The 17,069-nt window shown below is 51.1% G+C and overlaps 1 protein-coding gene and 1 long non-coding RNA gene across 3 annotated transcripts; one reads left to right on the plus strand and one right to left on the minus strand.

Moving 5' to 3' along the window:
• The first annotated feature begins 662 nt into the window (after positions 1-662).
• Positions 663-16,746, plus strand: AMZ1 (archaelysin family metallopeptidase 1). Of its 2 annotated transcripts, none has more exons than XM_053957993.1 (7): positions 663-792; positions 8,480-8,807; positions 9,408-9,575; positions 10,444-10,572; positions 10,908-11,071; positions 12,380-12,556; positions 16,040-16,746. In XM_053957993.1, exons 2-7 carry the CDS (start codon positions 8,504-8,506, stop codon positions 16,607-16,609), a joined length of 1,512 nt encoding a protein of 503 aa, XP_053813968.1. In that variant the 5' UTR covers positions 663-792; positions 8,480-8,503; the 3' UTR covers positions 16,610-16,746. The 2 variants fall into 2 exon arrangements, with proteins under 2 accessions (XP_053813968.1, XP_053813967.1); XM_053957992.1 differs by lacking the exon at positions 663-792 and adding an exon at positions 7,620-7,965.
• On the minus strand, positions 2,517-8,633 carry LOC128796405 (uncharacterized). The gene is made up of 3 exons (XR_008433797.1): positions 8,579-8,633; positions 6,891-6,959; positions 2,517-4,626 (listed from the first exon to the last, which is right to left on the minus strand). It is a non-coding gene; the product is annotated as an uncharacterized LOC128796405 (long non-coding RNA).
• Positions 16,747-17,069: the final 323 nt, after the last annotated feature.

Genomic DNA, 17,069 nt, shown 5'->3' on the forward strand with positions numbered 1-17,069 from the left:
CCCGTGTCCTGATCCCACACCCCGTGTCCCCTCCCGGACCCCGTGTCCCCTGCCGCTACCCGTGTCTGCCACCCGCACCCTGTGTCCTGCTCCCAGTCTCCACCTGCTCCGCGCACCCCGTGTTCCCTCCGCACCCCGCGCCTTTTCCGCACCCCGTGTCCTGTCCCTCCATCCCCTGTCCCCTCCCGGACCCCGTGTCCTTCCTGCACCCCGTGTCCTGTCCCTGCATTCCGTGTCCCCCTCTGTGTCCCCTGTCCTGTCCCTGTCCCCGTGTCCTGTCCCTGCACTCCGTGTCCCCCTCCGTGTCCCCTGTCCTGTCCCTGTCCCCGTGTCCCCCTCCCTGTCCCCTGTCCTGTCCCTGTCCCCGTGTCCCCCTCCGTGTCCCCTGTCCTGTCCCTGTCCCCGTGTCCTGTCCCTGTCCCCGTGTCCTGTCCCTGTCCCTGTCCCCGTGTCCCCCTCCGTGTCCCCTGTCCTGTCCCTGTCCCCGTGTCCCTCTCCGTGTCCCCTGGCCCCGCGCGGTCCCGGCCGCTCCCCGCGGGCGCCCCCCGGCGGTTGCCCCGCGCGCGGCAGGAGGCGGCTCTGCGCGGCCGCTCGGCGAATCCCGCGGGCTCCCGGCGGCGGGGCCGAGCCCCCCTTTGCTCCCCCTTTTCTTCCTTCTCCTCCTCCTCCTGCTGCTCCTCCTGCCGCCGCCGCCGCCGCCGCTGCCGGGCTCCGCTCCGCCTCGCCAGCCCCGAGCCGGGTGCCCCGGCCCTGCCGCTCCTCCCGGCCTCCGCAGTCCCGGCCCGGCGGGCGGTGAGTCCTGTCCTGTCCCCCCGGGCAGATCGGGGGTGTCGCGGGGTCGCCTCATCGGGGGAGGGCACGGTCAGGCGGGAAGGGGGGTCCGGGCGGCCCCGGCGTGCGGCGGGACCCCCCAGGCGAGCTGGGGCATCTCCCGGGGTGATGGGCATCGCCCCAGGGGTGACGGGCACCGCTCCGCGGGCGAGGGTGGCCACGCTCGGGGCATCTCCTGGGGTGATGGGCAGCGCTATCCGGCGACGGCATCGCTCCGCGGGCGATGGTGGCTGTGCTCGGGGCATCCTCCCCCGGTGGCGGCGGGTCACGCTTTAGGGCATCCCCCTCCGGGGGCCGGTGACCGCGCTCGGGGCATCTCCCGCCGAGGATTAGGGACTGCGCTCCGGGCATCATCCCCACGGCTCCAGGGGTCCTGCCCGGGCACTCTTGGTGCATCCTCCCCGGGGTTTGCGGTGCCCGGGGTGAGCTCAGTGTTCGTGCTTGGTGCATCGTCCCAGCGTGCTGGGGGACTCGTTCCCTCCCTGCACACGCACCCGTGTGATTCCCGCACCGGGAATCCTCTGGCCACTCCCGCACCGGGAATCACAGCCCCTTTTCCACATCAGCGGGGCCGGGGGGTGTTCAGGTGTCCCAGGAGCAGCACCTGCTTCTGCAGCCCTTCCAGAACATGCCTGGCACGCAGCAACCCTCCGGCTGGCAGCGCTGGCTGGTGATCAGGGTACAGTCGGCCCCTACGAAACCGCGGCTTTGGGCTCTGTCGTTGTCCCCCCCTCCCCAGTCATGCTGGCTGTAGTAACACCTTGGACCCCCTTCCTTCTCCTTGGCTGTGAAATGCCCACAAACATCCCCGACCTGGCGGTATCACTTAAAAAGCACTGGATGTGGTGGGAGGAGGAGGCACCGCATCCCCGTGCCTTTTTACCTTTTCACCGCGGGATGAGGCACTTTCATACCGCCCGTGCTCCAGGGAATACCCACCCTTAGCCATACCTGTTTGGGAGTTCATCCGTATGGAAAACACAGCCGCTTTCCTGGCTAACACCGGGGTTGTCTCGCAAAGACCATTTAGTCTGTCTAGACAAGTATGATGAAGAGCAAAGTGCCTGGAGCTGAGTGATTAGAGCTCGGCTATCTCTGCAGTGCTACGTTTGTTGTACAGCTCTGATAGATGCTGCTCCGTGCTTTTGGATCTCTGGTTAGCAAGTGCACAGCATGCAACATGGATTGTAGAGGATTATTTCATGTCAGAGCCAGGGAAGGAGAACACAGCCAGCCCTTCATCACATGTGTGCATGGAAGAAGCAACACAGGCACTTGAACCAGAGTAAAATGAACAGAGAAAACTCTGAAAATGGTGAATAAATGGGTGATGAGGGGGAGGAGGGGGAAAGGCACATACTGCCAGCTTACTTTCTGGAGGGTAGCACAGAGAAGTTCATGAATGTTTGTGTGACACTTAGAGAGCCTCAAATGGCAGGCACTGAAAAATAGGGTAGTGCTTTGTACGAGCATAGAATAAATAAAATCTGTAGAGGAGAAGCCTGAAAAAAGGGATAATGTATGTCCTCAGGACGTATTAAAATGAAGCACAGCATATTGAGAGAGCAGGCTTTAACATAAAACAAAATCAAAGGCAAAGTGGACGTGTATGTGTTCTTAAATACTTAAGAACACTTAAAAAAGAATATTTAAATAAGGACAAAAGGAAGCATCTGCTTCCATCTTAGGTATTTAATGACCTTTACAAATCTTGTCTTTTGCCTTGCAAACCTTTTTTGCATATTGTTGAGTTGTCCATCTAATTGTCCAGCAGTCCAAGTTAATTAATGAGGCAGATTCCTGGGAGGACAAACTTGCAGCACTGAGTCTTGCAGCAGTAACACATCAATCACAGTTCCAATAGGACAGGCACATTCTCCTCCTGGTAAATGCACGTGTGAATCCCTGAAGGTTTCCACAGCACCAGGAATGACTCTTCCTGAGACCATCTGTTTCTGAGCCACAGACATATTCTAGAGACATTACACACAAATATTATTGGGATCTGGCACTACGTGAGGCCAGAAGGCTTTATCTGAGTTTCTGGGCTGGAACACACAGAGATCTGACTCAGTGCTTTGTGGCCACTTAATGCCAAGTGGACAGAGGATGCCAGAGCTCCACGGGGGTGCAAGTAGAGGGCTGAGCAGGTCCGGAGTGGATTTTCTCTGTGAGCAGAGGGGATTGATTCTGAAAACTGCTGAGTATCTCAAAACCAGGTCTGAGCCTGGCCAAAGAGATTTGGTGTGACCCCAAGAGCTGAGCCTACTTGGCAGGCAAAGCCTGGGTCTGTGTAGGGGCTGTGTTGAACTCCATGAGGAAGGAGCTGGACCAGTGAGAATTTTATTTGGAGCAGAGCTTCTCAGTCAAGAGAAATATCTTTCTATAAATGTAAACAAATAAATTGAGAAAATTGCTTTCAGGCTGTCATTGGTGTAATACTGAGAAGGAGAGGCTGATCCTGGAGCAGCAGTAGCAGACACCAAGTGCAAATCTCAGGGAAAGGGCTATTAAGTAACTGGAGCATGTGTTGATAATTAGTTATCACTCGTTATGTTTGCTCTGGGCTTTTCATTTCTGTTGACTGACGATGAATTTTCTGCACTATCACTGCTTGTTTACAGTACAGCACCTAACAAAGGTAATTAATCAGTGTTAAGAGACCCAGCTAATGTCCCTCTGACATACAAAGAGACAGGTTAAGTCAGTTTGCCTCCAAATACTTCACAAGAGCTGAGAGGGGAAGGGAACAGAGGGAATCTCCTTCTGTGCATCTGCAGTGCCTATGGGAAAGTCAGAGCTAGAAATTACTTACAAGTTGGCTTATAAAATATATAACTTTAGAATAATCAACTTAATAAAAATACAATCTCTGCAATGTTAGGGTCAAATCCTATACAATACCAAATAACTCCATAATGCACTGAGTGTCCTTTCTGGACCTGTACATGGAATTTCTTCACATCCCTGTCTTGTCAGAATATCCCAAATGAACTCACACTGTATGATATTGCCTCGGCCTTTGAGAATCACCCTGTTACTGTCAGCCCCGGGCATTTCTATCCAAGAAAGCAATGTCAATATATTAGAGAATAAATGACATATCTATGAATTACAAACAGAATAATTCATAGGTAATTTTCAATTACAGAGAATAATTTATATGTGTCTGATTTGCAAAGAGAATTATTTATGAGTAACCTGAATTGCACATGAAGCACATTAAGAGGTTACTGTGGGAAAGGGAGTGTACATACTGCTCAGGTGTCACATGCTGATCCTGGATTTTGGGGTGTTCCTTGTGAAAACACTCACCATGAAAATAAAATCTGTCAGATTCCATAGTGAACAGATTTGTGTAATGTGCCCAATCTGATCTGAAATCTCGGAGTGGTGCTGAAAGCCAGACTCAGGGAGTGTGTTGGAGCTCCTGCCGTGTGGAGCACCACAAGCCGAAAGGCCACAACTGGAGTCCTACAACATAATCCTTGGAAAAGGTTGTTGGCAGGAGCAGACAAGGAGCCAAGTGACAAAACTTTTGGGTTCTTTGTGTCTCCTCTGCACTGTGTGGAGGTGATGAAATGAAATATGCAAATAACAGAAAAAAAGAGGAGGATCTCCATGGAGTGGATGAGATTCCCAGCAAGGGTCCTTCCCTGCCCCTGGATCCTGTCCATCCTGCACACAGGGACATTGATTGCTCCTTCATATCACAGAATCACTGAGGTTGGAAGAGACCTCCAAGATCATCAGGTCCAACCTTCATGGATCTCATGTGGTCCAACACAGTTGCTCCTGGTTTAGGAAAAATTACAGTGTTAGCAAATGGCTGTGAGATGGAGCAACAAAATCTGTGTTGGGAACAGGATGTTTTCCTAATGGTAAAGTAAAAAAGGCACAGGAGTCGATGTGGGGAGTGTCTCCACTTGCAGCAGATCTCTACATTATTATTTTGCTTAATGAATTTTCTTAAGTGCAACTACAAATTACTGGCCTTTTAAAAAAAGGAGTTACTTTCTCCTCCCCAGGACTTGCTGGTCAGGTCCCACAGCTGTCATTTAACAAGGAGCCAAATCAGCTTCTTTAAAGGCAGGACATCTTCTGAAATACCTGAAGGGCAGAAGGATGCATTGTTGCTTCCACTTTTTCATCCCCACCTTGTCATCTTAAAAACTGAGCTGGGAAAGAAACTATCCAAGCTGAAGTGCAGTGAGGGACTGCCTCAGGGAGTTACACCAGGCATCCGCAGCACAAGAGCTACAAATTATAAAGCCCTGTTGCTCTGCTCTAGTTAATGAAACACCATATCCATATATTAGAACAAGACAAATAACATATACTATGGCTAATGTGGTAAAAGGGCTTCTTTTTTCAACCACCAAAGGTGGTCCACAAAATTTTTCTGAAGCATTAATTTTCTCCAATGAAGTATTTTAGAAAAGCTTACTAAAGAGAAGTAATTGTCTTGGATTTGGAGAGTGTAATGGGTTGCTGCTGTTCTGTTGGAAGCAAAGCCAGAGTCTCCAGGAGAAGGAGGCACATGTCATGCCAGACTGAATTCCTGCAAATGCATTCCTGTGCCTGAGCTTTTGAACCACTAAAGCGTCGTCATGGGCACCCTTGGGCATGGGGAACATCACAAAACACCCATGGACACAGCTGGGAATGTCTGGAGCTGGGTGAATGTCCCCTTTTAGGAAGTCTAGGGAAACAATGTATATCCCATAGCTTTGGGCTCACACTATACTCCATGAGGGACCCTGGGGGGAACACTTACTACAAGACTGTGCACTCATTGTATTTGCTGTCACATACATCCACTCTGCTGCTTCCCATTTAGCTGAGAAAAATCCATTCATTTTCTAACCAGCTCCTCCTCCTCAGACCAACACTCCAGTTGTTGCCCAAAACATTAATGAAAGCAGCTCATGCTTCCAGAATCTTTGAAATTTAAATCCTTTAACATGATCAGTCTCAACCTGAGTGCAAAGTCTCTTTCTTGACTTGCACTAGGCAGGCAGCAGCTCATAGCATCACATCCTCGGGCAGTTGAACATTGCTACGAGTTCCCCAGTGAAAGTTCTGCAATCACCAGGAAAAGGATGCTTGTATTTAAAGGTTGTGCAGAACAAGTGAAATCTTGTCCATTAGGAAAATGCCAATCTTCACCCTAGTCCAAGGCAAAACTCCTGATGACCTGCTGGGGTCAGACTCTCACTTTGTGCTTCCAAATCTGGAAGCAAGTCAGAAATGTAGAGATTTGGGTCACCAAGAGCAGAGAAACCTCACACAAACTATTGCTGCTCCCTGCAAAAACCAGCTGGAGCAATTTGGACAATTTTAGGCAGTAAGAAGAGCTGAGAAAGTATCACAGATTTTTTTTTTTCTAAATTTTCACTGGATTAAGGCCGTTGTAGCACTTCAGATCCCCCCGTGCCACCTGCTGTCAGCCTTTAATGTGAGTGAAATACAAAGCTTGCAAAAATGAAAGTAAACTGCTTATCCAGTCCTTCTCCAAGCTACACACCCTTAGAGACAAAAAAGATCACACTAAATGAGCCCTTTTAAGGACTACCAATACATACACAGCTCTTCCCAAGGGTTAGATGAGAAGGAATGCAAAGTTAAATTTAATGGGCTGCCACTTTCCTCTTACAGTGCAAACCACCTCTGCATAACTGAGGAGAGGCTTTGGCTCATGTTGGTACTACTTTTTTAAAATATTGAATTTTCTTAATCATATTGCTGTCCTCAGGGACCACTGAATGTCATTTACCTGGCAGAACTAGGCTGCAGACCTACTTAAATTATAGACTTAACCAGTTCCTCCTTAAAATATTTAATCTATTTCTTTTTTTTTCTGTGATTGAATGCTGCTGCTAGACCAGTGATGGTCAGCAGCAGATTCATTTGGTGTCCACACAGAAAGCTTTTCTGGCTCCTTTTAAGTTATTATGAACTTGCCTAGAAGAAGGTAACACTTATTTCTAGAAACCCTGGGCTTTTGTGCATATATCCCCTGAATTTCTCAATCTGCTGTGAACAGGTGGAGCACTTACCTGTGGTAGGCAAAAAGCCCAAAGCACTGCTCCAAATTGCTCCAATTCTGCTTGGCATGCTCTCCTTACCTAAAGGAAAAATCCAGACATGGATTAGTCACGGGGGCTGTGCTTTGTTTCCTCTTCTGATTCCCTCTCCCCAAGGTGTTCACTGGCACCTCCCCAAGTGCATAAACTGTAGTGGGTGAAGGAATAGGTGCTCAGAATAGGAATAGGAATAGGAATAGGAATAGGAATAGGAATAGGAATTCTACAGCTTTGGGGAATGCTGGTCTTAGAAAGGACCCTGGAGAGGATATTTCCAGGATGCTCCAAATTTGTGCTGTAGGCTTTCATTTGCTCTTTATTTACCACTTGACATCATCCCCAGCATTGCTGATGCTAACACAGTGTGACATGAAGCTGTTCATGGAGGGACATGATGGCAATGGGCCCGAGCGTGTCCTGCTAGAGAGGCACCACCAGCCTCACCCAGCAAGTCCCACCTTGGCTGGGCAAACCTCCCCAAATCCTGCAGCCTGACAACAGCACTGGGAGCCAGCAGATGCCCTGGGATAATAGCTAGGATTAAAAGGTGTTAGAGGAAATTGCCACCAGAGAGCAGCTGCTTTCACTGGTGTCAGGTAAGGCAGAAGTTTAGGTTTCTGATTGACATATAAAGACCAATATCAACCTCTTTGTTCCTGACCTGGACCTGTTCCAAGGAGTGTGGTTTATCCCAAGCAAATAGGAACACCATCTTTCCATATCCTACAAGGTCCAGTGCAACAAGTTGCACAACGCTCAGAGGTATTTCCCATCGTACTGGGGCTTCAGGAGAGAGTGCCAAAAAAACCCCAAACCAGTCAAGCCATCTGGTTTACCCCGGACACCCGGCACCATTTTGGGGCTGTGCATTCTTGAGCACCATCTCCTGTCACACGGTCCCTGAGCCAGTGACATCCATGGGGACATGGAGAACCCATAACGGCCACTCCCACACGAAGCATAGGGCCTGGAGCACAGCATGCAGTGTTTACAGAATCCCACCACACCCTGCAGCCGGGATATTGGCACACCACTGCAAGCACCAAGCGTGAGGAGCTTTCCTGTCCCTGGCGAGGCCGGGCGCTGATGGCCATGTCCCCCACGCGTGAGGGGGTTTCCAGTCCCTTGCGAGGCCGGGCGCTGATGGCTGTGTCCCCCAAGCATGAGGAGGTTCCCTGTCCCTGGTGAGGCCAGGCACTGATGGCCGTGTGCCCCAGGCACAAGGAGGTTCCCTGTCCCTGGTGAGGCCAGGCACTGATGGCCGTGTGCCCCAGGCACAAGGAGGTTCCCTGTCCCTCACAAGGCCAGGCACTGATGGCCCTGTGCCCCAAGCATGAGGAGGTTCCCTGTCCCTGGTGAGGCCAGGCACTGATGGCCATGTCCCCCAAGCATGAGGAGGTTCCCTGTCCCTGGTGAGGCCAGGCACTGATGGCCGTGTCCCCCAGGCATGAGGAGGTTCCCTGTCCCTGGTGAGGCCAGGCACTGATGGCCCTGTGCCCCAGGCACAAGGAGGTTCCCTGTCCCTCAGAAGGCCAGGCGCTGATGGCCGTGTCCCCCCTCAGGCCGTGCCGCCGCCGTGCCCCGCGATGCTGCAGTGCAAACACGCGCAGGAGTTCAGCTTCGGGCCCCGCGCTCTGAAGGACGCGCTCATCTCCACCGACCCCGCGCTGCAGGAGCTCTACGCCAAGGCCTTCTCCAGGGCGGAGAAGCTGTTCCTGTCCGAGGCCTACAACCCCCAGCGCACGCTGTTCTGCACGCTGCTCATCCGCACGGCCTTCGACTGGCTGCTCAGCCACCCCGATGCCCCCGAGGACTTCGAGACCTTCTACCACGCCATGCTGAGGAGGAAGCAGAACTTCTGCCGAAAGCACATTTACCTGCAGCCTATAGGTAATGGGGGGGATCTTCACTGGGCTGCCTGGAGAGACACCGGAGGGCCGTGGGTGGTGTTGAGTGTTGCTAACACCCTCCCCTAAGGACTCACCTGCAAATGCAATGGCCACAGCAAAGACAAGTGTAACAGGCAGTGCCCCCAGTCCAGAGTCACAAGCCGTGGTGGTAGACCTGCCATATAAATGGTATGTGTGCCCCTGGGTGAGGCTCGCTATGAATTTATGCATATATGTATATCAAAGTATGAAACAATACTGGGAAAACCAGCATTTCTGGAGGTCTCTCTCTGATGGCTCATTAAACACAGCCACCCATTCCCACGTTAATCATTCTGCACAACTTAAACAGGAGACAACCTTCCAGCACATCTGCTCTGCTAATGAGAGCATACTAATGCCTTGAGCAACCTCTCAGAAAGAGCTCCCTCTTCTCCTCTACATCCATAACCATCCAGAGGTGTCCACCACATCCCAGAGTAAGCAGTGAACTCCCGAATGAACCAGCCTGCCCAGGTGCTGTGGCCAGGGCCACAAAACCCGGTCAGACCCTAATGTTCACCCTGGCTGTAAGGGACTGACAGAGAGCTTCTCTCCTCAGATTTAATCGAAGGCCCCGCTGGGCTCTCGCTGCTGGATTCCCTCCAGAGCTGTGTGGAGTCTTTCTTCCTGGGCCTGCGTGTGAAGTGCCTTCCCTCCATCCCAGTCTCTTCCATCCACTGCTGCTTCCGCCACAGCCGGGACTCGGACAGGGTGCAGCTCCACGCAGGTGAGGAAGGACCTGGCAGCAGGGAGCCCACAAAGACACCAGCCTGGCACACGGGCACGAGTTCTCCCTTAGGAAATGCCTGACACAGCCCTTCATTGCCTGAGCTGGGAGGGGATGAGGAAGGGAGTGAAAAGGCAGAAATCCTGTTCCCATGGAAAGCCCAGAGCTTTGAGGCTGGAAACAGGAATAAAAAACAAAGTGACTTTCATCATATTTTCCTCTACTGTTTGTATTTTTCAGTGCTATTATGTTTAGGTCCAGCTCTGCAAAGCCATTGGATCAGCTCTGCAGGGAGGCTCTGATTTGGTACAGTCTGAGTTCTCCCATCCCCTGTCCAGAGCCAAAGTAAATTATTGGCCTGGGTGGTGCAGGGGGGGAACTCGCAGGCCTTTCATGATAGGAAATTTGGGTTCAAGTGTCACACAGTTCCCCATGGTACTGGCTTTGCCAGCTGCCAAACTTGCACTGCACAAACATCCACCTGGAATGAGATGTTTGCAGGCACTATAGGCAGCACATGCTCAGCACAGACCCAGGACTGCAGCCCTGGGGCTGTTCCAGCTCAGTTCTGAGCTGCATGTAGGGAAATTCTGCTCCCAGGTGCTCATTTCCATGGGTTAGTACTGAATTCATCAGCATCTCTGCTTTGTTTTGACTCTGTGCCCAGCACCACTTCCAAAGTCAAGTCTTCTCTGATTTCAGAGATGGGCTACACAGCCATGGTTCTCCACCTGAGATGATGAATCCAGCAGATCTGACTGCCTGTAGGCTTGGATTACATCCTCCTCCTCACCAGCAGAAGAAATTCTGGCTCTGTGTCTTCCAGGGATTCTTCATTTAAATGAATATCTCTCTTGTATTTGTGCAGATGGGATCCTGAATTTCCTGAAGAACAACAAGCCCATGGATGCCCTGTGTGTCCTTGGACTTACCCTGCTGGACCTTTACCCATGTGAGACCTGGAGCTTCACATTCAGCAAATTCCTGCCAGGACAAGGTGGGTTGGTGTCCCATGGTGATCTAGCAGAGTGTGTGAATAAGGCAGTACTGTACCAAAAAGCCCTTCCCTGTGAGACTGGAATAGCCAAATCTTATCCTTAACATGCTATTCCCTAGTAAGAGGAACTTCTCCCCAGTGTGAAATTAGGGGGATCAAGGCTCCTGATCCAGACAGAGGCAACTGAGGTGATACAAACCTTTTGGGGAGTGGATCTCATCACAGCCTGTGTGCCCAGCTGGACTGTGCTCCCACAGCTGTATTTTCATGCTGCCTAAGGTGACAGACAGTTGTAAAAGAGCAGATACCTGACTTGTACTCCCCTCTCTTCACAGAAGTGGGAGTCTGCAGCTTTGCCAGGTTTTCTGGGGATTTCCCCCAGGCTGGTTGTAGCAGCTTGAACCCACCCACGCAGAAGGAAGAGCTGTGTGAAGTCAGCAAGGAGGGCAGAGACAGGACCTTGCAGTTCAGTGCCCAGGAGATGGTCCAGTGCTGCAAGGTAGGACCAGCAACCTCCTGCACCCCGTGTTTCTTCCTGGGTAGGGTTAAATATTTCAGGCCAGGGTATCATCCATGTCTCAGCCCAGTGAAGCAGCCATGAGACTGCTCCCAGAAGCACAGGCAGTCACAGCTAAGCCCACACTGAATTCAGACATAAAGAGCTTGCATTTTAGTGCGCTGCATGGACAACTCCTACTCCCCTCATCACTGGAGCAAACGACAACATCAGTTATGGGGAGGCTACAGGACTTGCCTCAGAATCACAGAATGGTTTGGATTGGAAGGGACCTTAAAGACCATCTTGTCCCAAACCCCTACCACGGGAAGAGACACCTTCCACTAAACCAGGTTGTGTCATGGAGCAGGACTGAAGCAATCCTGCCCAGCTCCCAGACTTGTGCTTGGGTAATCCTGAGGAGAGGGGTCCCTGTGCCAGACCTGTTACATAGATGGAAGAGAAGAATTCCTCAGCCAAGTTTATCTGAGGTATAATACCTCAGCCAAGTCATCTATTTAAATGCAGATGCCCTTAAACCCCCCTCACCTCCAATACATCCTCTTCACGAGTGCTGTCCTCCCTCATCCCAACATCTGCCATATTCCAGCTCTGCTTCCAGCATTCCTCCCAAAGCTGGCCCACACAGAGCAGTCACACCAGCATCTTCCCTTTGCTCCCCTGGTATTTGCTCAGGATTTTCTACTTTGAGGTCCTTTCCGGTAATAATTTTAAATGATATTAAGTGTGAATGGGAGGAGGAGAGGAATCCTCCATCCTCAGCCTTTCCACAGTTGCCAGTTCCCAAGGCAGTCATGCTTGGCCAGCTGACTCCAGCTCAGTTTTCTGCTTTGGCACAAATGTTAATGGAGTCTGTTCTGGAAGGACTCAGGTCTGTTATTGCCAACAACTTCTTGCACATTTCTCACACAGGCTGTGTTGCTCTTTTCAGGCCCCAGTGGGACTGCTTTTCCTCTTTAAAAAAAAACCTAAAACAACAAAACCCACCACATTGTCCTTGAGGAAGAGCAGCAGCAGCACTGCCCCACAGCTCCAAACTGCCTACAGGGCTCCCCACATTTGCCTCACCCACACCCACCCCTCCTTCTCCACTACACAAACATGGAGCTGGGAAGAGGCAGCCAGGTTCTCCTCTCACCTTGGAAAAGCCTGTGCTGGAGGAGAACCATTGCTGAGCAAGAGCTGGTCAGACTGCCAGGGAGCAGGGAAGGTGGAACAGCAGAGGAGGAAGAGGAGGGCAGCGGAAACAGGAGTGACCATGCACTGCTGTGATCTTTGCTTCCCTGAAAGGTGACCTGTCACGAGATCTGCCACCTGATGGGGCTGGGGACATGCCGCTGGCTGCAGTGCATCATGCAGGGCGCCCTGAGCCTGGACGAGGCGCTGCTGCGGCCCCTGGAGCCCTGCCCCATCTGCCTGCGGAAGCTGCAGCACGTCGTGGGCTTCAAACTCATCGAGCGCTACAGGGTGAGCCCCAATCCCCCAGAGCCTCCTGGAGCAGGGGCAGGGCAGGGACAGGGTGGCTCAGCCCAGCCCAAACCCCAGCACTGAAGGTGCTGCAGCAGCATGGTGAAGGCAGGAGCTCTCAGTGCGAGGTGCTGAGGCAGCAGCTCACACCTGAGCTTGGAGGTGTTCTACACAGGCTCTGACCAACAAAACGCTTTGCACAAGCTCCAGGGCTTTTGGCTCTTCCCAAGGGACACTGCCACAGTCCAGCCATACTTTCCTACTCCCAAAAATGAGGTGGAGAGAGCAGGCAGGTTGCAAGCAAGAGCAGCAGTGAGTTCAGGGATTCCCACAGCTATGTCCTTTCCTGGATTTTTGCCTCTCTGGGGCTGCTGGGAAGAAACAGGGAAGAAATATTATGTGTGTACTTTGCTGCAATTCCTCTGTTTAAATGTATGAGAAAGCATCCCAGATTATTACCCTCAATACGTGGAGGGTCCCAGACTCATCTTTTATCTCTTCTCTCTCACCCATACCACTGCTAATACCACATTTAGACAGATCAGGAACAGTGCTAACACACCCTTAGCTCTTGAAAGGGTTTTCTACCTCTGCTGTCTAAAAAGCAGGATTCAGTAGCCAAATGGTTGGTGGAACAGAAATAATGTCCCCATTCTCACTCAGCACACATCTTCTCCCTGGTTGTGATTCCTGTCTGGCACACATCATGTTCAGAGACAGGATTTTCCGTGGCTGCCTGTTTTAAAGTCTGTGGGTTGTATTTGTAACAAGATACGAGCACAATGAGAAAGGAGATGCCTCTGGTTCCATTCAGCATGGAATCAGATACACAGAAACATGGCAAAGACTGTGGGGAAACACAAACTTTTTTGTGGCTTTCCTACTTATCTGTGGTGCTGCCAGGCCCTTCTCTGACTCTGTGGCTGTTTGGTCCCTACTTCTGTATGAGAAGTGTTTAAATTGCCCAGACCACCAGAGGATCTTGCTTAAATAAAGCAAATAAATTCTGCTTTATTTAAACACTCAGCCTGTCAGCATCCAGCCAGTGCTTTCTAGAAGAGAATGGCCACCTGCATTAATCTTTTCTAGAAATATTTTTGCCTTTACACCTGCAGCAAGTACTGTAATTGGCTCAGCATCCTCTGGTGACAGGGAACACAAACTCAAAGGCATGATGCACTTGCCAAATGTCACATCTGCTTCCTTGAGAACGCAAAGCTCAACTAGATACAGTACAAGCTGGTGTAAGAGAGCTGAGATAATCTCTGTAAGAGGCTTTGCCATAATGTTGAGAGGAGACATAAATGCCAGAGATGAATTAAATAGTTAAGGAACAGGACAGAAGAGAGCAGAAAGCATTTTGAGACAATAACAGAGAGCAAAGGTAACTTGCCAAGCACACTAAATGTAAGTCTGAAGTCACATTTCCTCTTGGAAACTATCACAGATCCCCACCTGCCACAAAACAGCTTCAGACACTCCTAATAACCACAGGAAATGCCAGAACCAAGCTGTGCCTCGGCAGCAGCAGGCAACTCTGCTCAGATCTGCAACTGAGACATGGTTTGGGGCAGAGGAGCATGCAGGGCAGGAAACCAGTCCTTATGCAGCAGAAAGAGCCCCTCAAGTTATTTATCTGAGTTGTACTCAGAACCACACTCCATTTTTTATTCCAGCTGCTTATTCCAGCATGAGTCATCTTGAGAACTGAAAGCAAGCTAATTTTCCTGGTGTTTCCCTACCACAATCAACATTTCCACCTGCTGCTGGTGCAGCATCCCAGGCTGTCCTCACATGGTGGCTGGATGAGTTTGCAGTGGCCACACACACACAGACAGGTCTTAGTGACATCCTTGGGGTGGACATCCACTTCAGCTGCTCTTGCCTGCAGGTAAATAAAACCCACACAGAGCTCATCCCTTCCTGGTTAAACAGGAGAACATAAGAGGCTGCAGCCCTTTAAACCCACCCAAAGTTCAAATGAATAAGCCACCCAAAGGATGACAGAGATTGAAGAGATTCTGGGAATTCAGGCAGTGATCCTGAGTCGATTATCCCCTTTTTTTGCCTTGAACAATCCAAATGTACTGTTGGAAAATCCACATCTCCACAGCCTTTTTTCTTCCTGGGAATTGGGCTAAGTAGCAACTGGGATTCCTTCCCAGATTCACTATTCTTGGGAATTTAGAGCCATTACAAAATTATGGGCTGCTTGCAGCTTTCCAGAGCTTTGCTGTCCCCTTCACTAGCCCAGCTCCCACTGCAGCTTCTGGCACTGCCTTTGTTGGATAAACCCAGAGGGAGAGAAGGGCCACTGGAGGTGGGACCAGGCAGGAGAAAAGTTGTCCCTTTACAATTTTTCTTGTCCCAGAGGGAGGGGGCAGGGTGGATTAGCTAAACTGAAAGAGTCCATTTTATTCCTGTACAGAATTCTTCCCCGAGGCTCCATGCTCAGACTGAAATGAGAAGCAGGGCCGATTTCTCCCACCCACTCAATTTGAGCTCTTTATCCTTTCTGTCACTTGCCTGAAGAGACAGCAATAGAGGAGGAAAGGAGGAGGGAGAAGTGGGGGGCTGTAAGAGAAGGGAGCTCCACAGGGCTGGGAATCTCCTGCCTGCTCCTCAAACTCTGCAGCTCCCTGTGAGCTGAGCAGGGACGGATCCAGCTCCGTGCCTGGCACACCATGAGGACAGCCCAGGCTAATCCTGTCCCTGCTGTGCAAGTGGGGGCTTTGCAGATGGACCAGTGGGAGGTACAGAAAGTAAAGGGGAAGAAATAGGCCACAGGAGTGTGAAAAACTGAAAAACACACACAAAAACCCCTCAACACTGGAAACAAGGCAGACGAGATCACCTTTTACCCAGGCATGACTGGAGTACTGGTTCATTCCCTAAAGCATAAGGAACAAATGTGCCAGGAGCAACCTGTTATATGCCTCATTGTGGCATTTAATATTTAAAAAGGAAATTGTCTCAGACATTTTCCTTTCATTAATTCTTTCCTAGAGCCAGCCTACCCACTTGTTCCTTGCAGCTCGGGAGGGGAAGAGCTATTCTTGGGAATAAAATGCACATTACCACAGGCATTAACAACATGATGAAACAATTTTTCACCACTATCTGAGGAGTTTTTATAATGACACAGTTTCCTCTGGAGAGGCGTTGGTTTGCCTCTCCTGGAGATCACATTCACACAGCAGGGAGTGATCTGGCACAGTTTTCTCCTACCACCTTCAATAGCAGGGCAGATAAAGTCCATATCTGACTGGAGGCAGCTCTGCCACAGTCCAAGAAAATGGGACAAGAGAAAGCTCCTGCTTTGTAGGGTCACCAGGAGTTGTCTGAGCCCATTGTCTGGCAGAGAGGACTGTGGCAGCTGCAGCTGAGCCACCCAAGATAAACAGGTTTACCTGGCAAACACGGGGGAATGTGTAACTGGCGTCTCTCATCCTCCACAACGAAACCTTTCTCCTCTCACCACAGAAGCTCTATGCTTGGACACAGACCGTGCTGTCCACGTGGCCAAGGCAGGAGTCAGCAGAGCTGTCTGCCTCAGAGGACATCCTCCCGTTCAGCTCCGACTCTGGGATGTGCTGTGAGAACGACTCCGAGGCCGTGACCTCCCTGTCCGAGCCGCTGACCCCCGACACCTGCAGCCAGGGCCTGTCCATCGGGCCGGAGCTGGAGCAGGACGAGCAGCAGAGCTCAGTGCCCGAGGGGCAGGGCCAGCCCCGGCTCCCTGGGCACACCAAGGCCACGGACACCATCAAGGATTACGAGCTGTGGCTGGAGATGTGCATTGCTGCCTTGGAGAGGAACGTCTCTGAGGAGGAACTGGCTCAAGTGGACAAGACAGTGGATGCCCTGGCTAAGTGGGAAATGTTTACAGGCCAGCTGCCTGCTATGAGGAAGGACCTGCCCTTTGCTAGGGACAGCACTGGGCTACGCAAAGTCCTTGGAGACAAATTTTCCTCCTTGCGGAGGAAGCTGAGTTCCAGAAAACTGTCCAAAGGGGAATCATCCCCTCATCGCTGGCGGTGGGAGGACAACTAGCCTGGGGCAGCCTTGGGCCAGCTTTGCTCACGTCACTGGCTTCCAGCCTTCCTCACCCCAAGCCCTTGCTGTCTCAGAGAAACAGCAACTCCCCCCCAGGAATAAAAGGTGTTTTGTTTTCTGAGATTGCTAACACAGTTTTGATGTGATTAGTTCTTCTCCACGGGTTTTTCCTGTGTTGGTCTAAATGACACCACTAGTCCACACCCACCTCAAGTGCCATGTAGGTGCTTTAATTTTCTTGGTCTGAAGTTGGCCAGAAAGAGGTCAGCCAGGTCCTCACTAAAGACTGAACCTGCTCACACAGGAGCTTGGGCCATCTGAACAAACAGATGCAAATGAAACCAGGGCAGCTTCCCCACACAGCAAAGCTCTTCTCTGCTTAGCACGTAAGTCCCAGGCAGAGAGGAGATTTCTCCCTCTCCTCTCCCCCTCACAAACACTCAGAGTACTCTGCTCG

Source organism: Vidua chalybeata, chromosome 16 (assembly GCF_026979565.1).
Source record: "Vidua chalybeata isolate OUT-0048 chromosome 16, bVidCha1 merged haplotype, whole genome shotgun sequence".
NCBI lineage: Eukaryota > Metazoa > Chordata > Aves > Passeriformes > Viduidae > Vidua > Vidua chalybeata.